At 29.0% G+C, this 3,888-nt stretch overlaps 1 protein-coding gene across 1 annotated transcript in view; it reads right to left on the reverse strand.

Annotated features, from left to right (window-relative positions):
• Positions 1-1,753: 1,753 nt before the first annotated feature.
• Positions 1,754-3,888, reverse strand: part of LOC108859491 (gibberellin 20 oxidase 3-like) — a gene marked incomplete at its 5' end in the record, with an annotated part of 4,122 nt that continues 1,987 nt past the window's right edge. Inside the window, 2 exons of the mRNA XM_018633395.2 lie at positions 1,754-2,230; positions 3,313-3,634. Of these exons, the coding sequence (XP_018488897.2) occupies positions 1,928-2,230; positions 3,313-3,634 (625 nt within the window). The remainder of the gene's footprint in view (positions 2,231-3,312; positions 3,635-3,888) is intronic.

Raw genomic sequence — 3,888 nt, forward strand, 5'->3', positions numbered from 1 at the left:
GGTTTTGTGCATAATTTTGCTAAATCTCATCAAATATTTTTAATTTTAAGAAAATGTAAAAATAATTCAATTGTAAATATAAAATGAACAATACATTGGTTTGTTTATACATTTATAAAATGTTTATACATAGAAGTTTTTAATTTATAATTTTAATAGGATCATATATTTAAAAATATATTTTTTAAAAAATATTATATAATAATCTTATCGAGTTGTGTCATATTTTGAATCAGTCTAATTGTGGACCAAATTTTTTTTATTAGTTTATAGTGTTTATTAATTTTTCAAGTATTAGTTTATAGACTTTTTACTGTATTTGTTTAATTCTTTTTCATATTTTAGAGGTTTAATATCATTTAAATACTTTATTCATGAAACTGTAATTAAATAACACCGGCTACATGAGAAAACAATACAAGAAGATAACAAAAGGAAAACACATTGTCTCTTCACCTTGTACAACCCCAGGCCCCTACTCTGTGCCGAATCTAACATAGATTTAGAGACAAAAATACGAAACATATTTTTCGGTTCAATGTTTTTTTTCTTCCTTCACGCACAATCACTGGAGAAAAGAGTTGAAATCATTGGACATCTTGTGGTGATTTGGTTCTTAGAAATGAAAAATACTGTTTTGGATGATTAAACTATAACTTTTCAAGTCACAAAGACGTGATTCACTCTTAATATATGTGAGTTCTAGAAGAATTGTGTTAATCGACACAAAGGGGAAGCAAACAAAAAGCAATTGAGGTGTCGACTATCGAGTTTTAATGTATAGCTGAATCATCAGTAAATACATATTTCATGTGAAGCCACCAAGAAAATTATTTCGATGGGCCATTCTTTTGTTTTATGTAATGTGTTCTCTTGTTTTGACCCTTAAATACAAATACATATATACATATATATATTTTAAGATCGGCTCTTTTTACAGGAAAAAGATGCATTACAAATTATATCATGTCTTGAGCGAAAAAGTTATAATATTAATAAAATCAGAGTGTTGTGTTATAGTTGTTATTTTTGGAAAATCTAGAATGCTAGTATAAAGTTGAGATCTAATCTATTAATTTATGGTCCTATTTTTTATTTACTGTTTAGAAGTCATTGTATGGCCATTTATATAAAAATTAGTGTTCTAACAAATATCCTTTCTATTTTATCAGGTATTTGTTTAAATATCCTATATTTTCTGAATTTAAATACCATACTAATAATATTCCTATAACAAACAAACGAAAAGCATTGGTATAACAAATCTTAATAATTAATGTAATTGTATCAACAATTTGTTAGTTTTAGATATTTTCAATCAACCACCAAGATTTGTTTGTATTTTTATTGTAATTTTGGAGAATATAATCATATACCACTGTTTATCACCTAACAATATGTTTTTGAAAAAATAATTAATACATTAGATTCAACCAATCCAACAAAATTAGCAAAAACCCAATCTAACCATAATTATTCTATAGGAATTCAGAATCTTTTAGTTAAAATTATAAAAATAAAATATCCGCACAAGAGTGCGGATCAAAGGCGGTTGGCTGTTGTTTACTACTCTCTCCGTTTCTAAAAGATCCATGTTCTAGAGAATTTTTTGTTTCAAAAAGATACTTTTTTCATATTTTCAATATAATATTTGTCAAAAAAATTGTGAAGTTCAGAAATATTAATTATATTTTGTGAAGTTTTATTGGTTTAAAAATATAAGAAATTACAGAAAACTATGTATTTATAGCTAAATTTTAATATGTTCTATTAAAAAGTGAGAAAATTCTATAACATGGATCTTTTAGAAACTAGAGAATATTCTTTATTGATTAAACATTGCGAAGCTCGGAAAACATTAACTGAAATTTCCACTAAAACATAATGGAAACGTAATCAAACCCTTCAATTTGTTTTTTAATTTCTCTCACTCTCTCTTACTAACTCTGTCCGTCAAGTTGTTGTCGATAACTTCTCTGCTCCTAAGCCAGTCTGAAAATTTTTGAAGAGTGTTCTTGTCGGATCTATAATGCTTCTGCGTGAACTCAAGAAACATGGACCATGTAAAATTGGGATACCGCCTTTGGCCGGACACTTCTAGTAGCTCCGTCGGTGGTTTTACCACTTTGGCCATTTGTGGACATAAGAAAAATGCTAATGACCTCCTTTCCCTTTCGCTATTCACTACTGCCCGGTGCAAGCAACTTTTGTATATTCCATTCGTCAACGCCTATAAAAGAAGATACATACTTTCAGTATTCTTATGAAGTTTCTGCTTGCATGATAGGTCTCAAGAAAACATATTTCATATGTATAATTTTTTTTTCTTGAAACTGAGATTCCATATGTATAATACCTGGAAAATTTCTACTTAATGCTATTTCCAACACAAAACAAATTTGTAATAACTCGATTAGTCCATATATTGTACTAGGAGGATTCTTATAGTATACCATGCAGGCCCATCCTTTCACTGGCTTTAGACCACATATTTTAACAAACCAATTTGATCATTTCCGTACCAATTAAAGTATTGGTCGGTTGAAAATATATTTTTTCCCTCAACCTCAGTTCAAATCATCACATTGATGTTTTTTTTCTTGTTTTTACGTTTTTATGAAAAAAAGAAATCATTTTATTTTAATTGTGTAACCAAAATTTTAAATAACTTAACATTTTTCTGTGATGACAGAAAAAATTCAATATTACACCATTAACAAAGCTTTGAATAGGAACATTTTTATTTTATAGGGGCCACAGTTTTTCAAATGCTTTGGGCCACACAAATAAACGGGACGGCACTGATATTATGGATACATTTTCTATGTAATACTCCTTCTGTTTCTAAAAGATCTGCGTTTTGGAAAAAACTTTTGTTTCAAAAGGATATAATTTTGTGTTTCCAATATATTGATTAATGACAAATTGTATATTTTAAAAAATATAATTGTTTTTATTAAAATTTTATTGGTTAAAAATTATGAGGAATAGTTAATTAAGAAAAACAATATATTTGGTAACTACAATTTTATGTTTTTTAATAAATTTGAAAAATTTAAAACATATATCTTTTAAAAACGGAGAGAGTATCTAATATATGTATCGTGCATATGTGATGGTTCCACTCCCCTATTATAGCGACCCACATCTATAACATATACAGCTTTTGTCATGAGTCTCATGGTACAAAAACAATCATTCTCGTCATCATGAAATTTTGTATGGATCAGTCAAGCTTAAATATGAGTTTTGGATGCACATATAAAATGTCAAAATCTATGTGTCCCTTACGTAAAGAAAATGTTAATTTACCATGAAGGTATCGCCGATGTTAACCACGAATGATCGAGGCTTGGGAGCGATGGATCTCCACTGGTTCTCCACGAAAACCTGAAGACCACCGACGTGGTCTTGATAAAGTATGGTTATAGAAGTCGGATCGGTGTGGGGCCCTGTCCCTAATGTAAGATTTGGCTGCTTGCATGGCGGATAGTAATTCAACCTGAGTATCGAATCGTTATCTTGGTAAAATTCTCTCATATAGCGTCTTTCGATCCCAAGACTCATTCCAAGAAACTCTATGATATTTAGCGAAAGAGTATTCATCGCCTCTGAGTATTCTTGAAATACAGCTCTGCATGGAATAATTACAAAAAGTATATTCTGAATTGGATCGATCTTATATATATTCGTGGAATGTCAATATATATTCATGTTATTCTATTATTTATAATTGACTAAAAATAACGAGCGAGCAAACGTTAAAACTAACTATAATAAATTACGGTAGATACTTGTAACAGTGCATGATAAAATTATATTCTTATATAGTTTTTGTTTCTCTTTTTGATAACCAAAGACAAGATACTAGTAGTCCCCTGAGAAAAC

This window comes from Raphanus sativus, chromosome 5, assembly GCF_000801105.2.
Source record: "Raphanus sativus cultivar WK10039 chromosome 5, ASM80110v3, whole genome shotgun sequence".
Taxonomy (NCBI): Eukaryota; Viridiplantae; Streptophyta; class Magnoliopsida; order Brassicales; family Brassicaceae; genus Raphanus; species Raphanus sativus.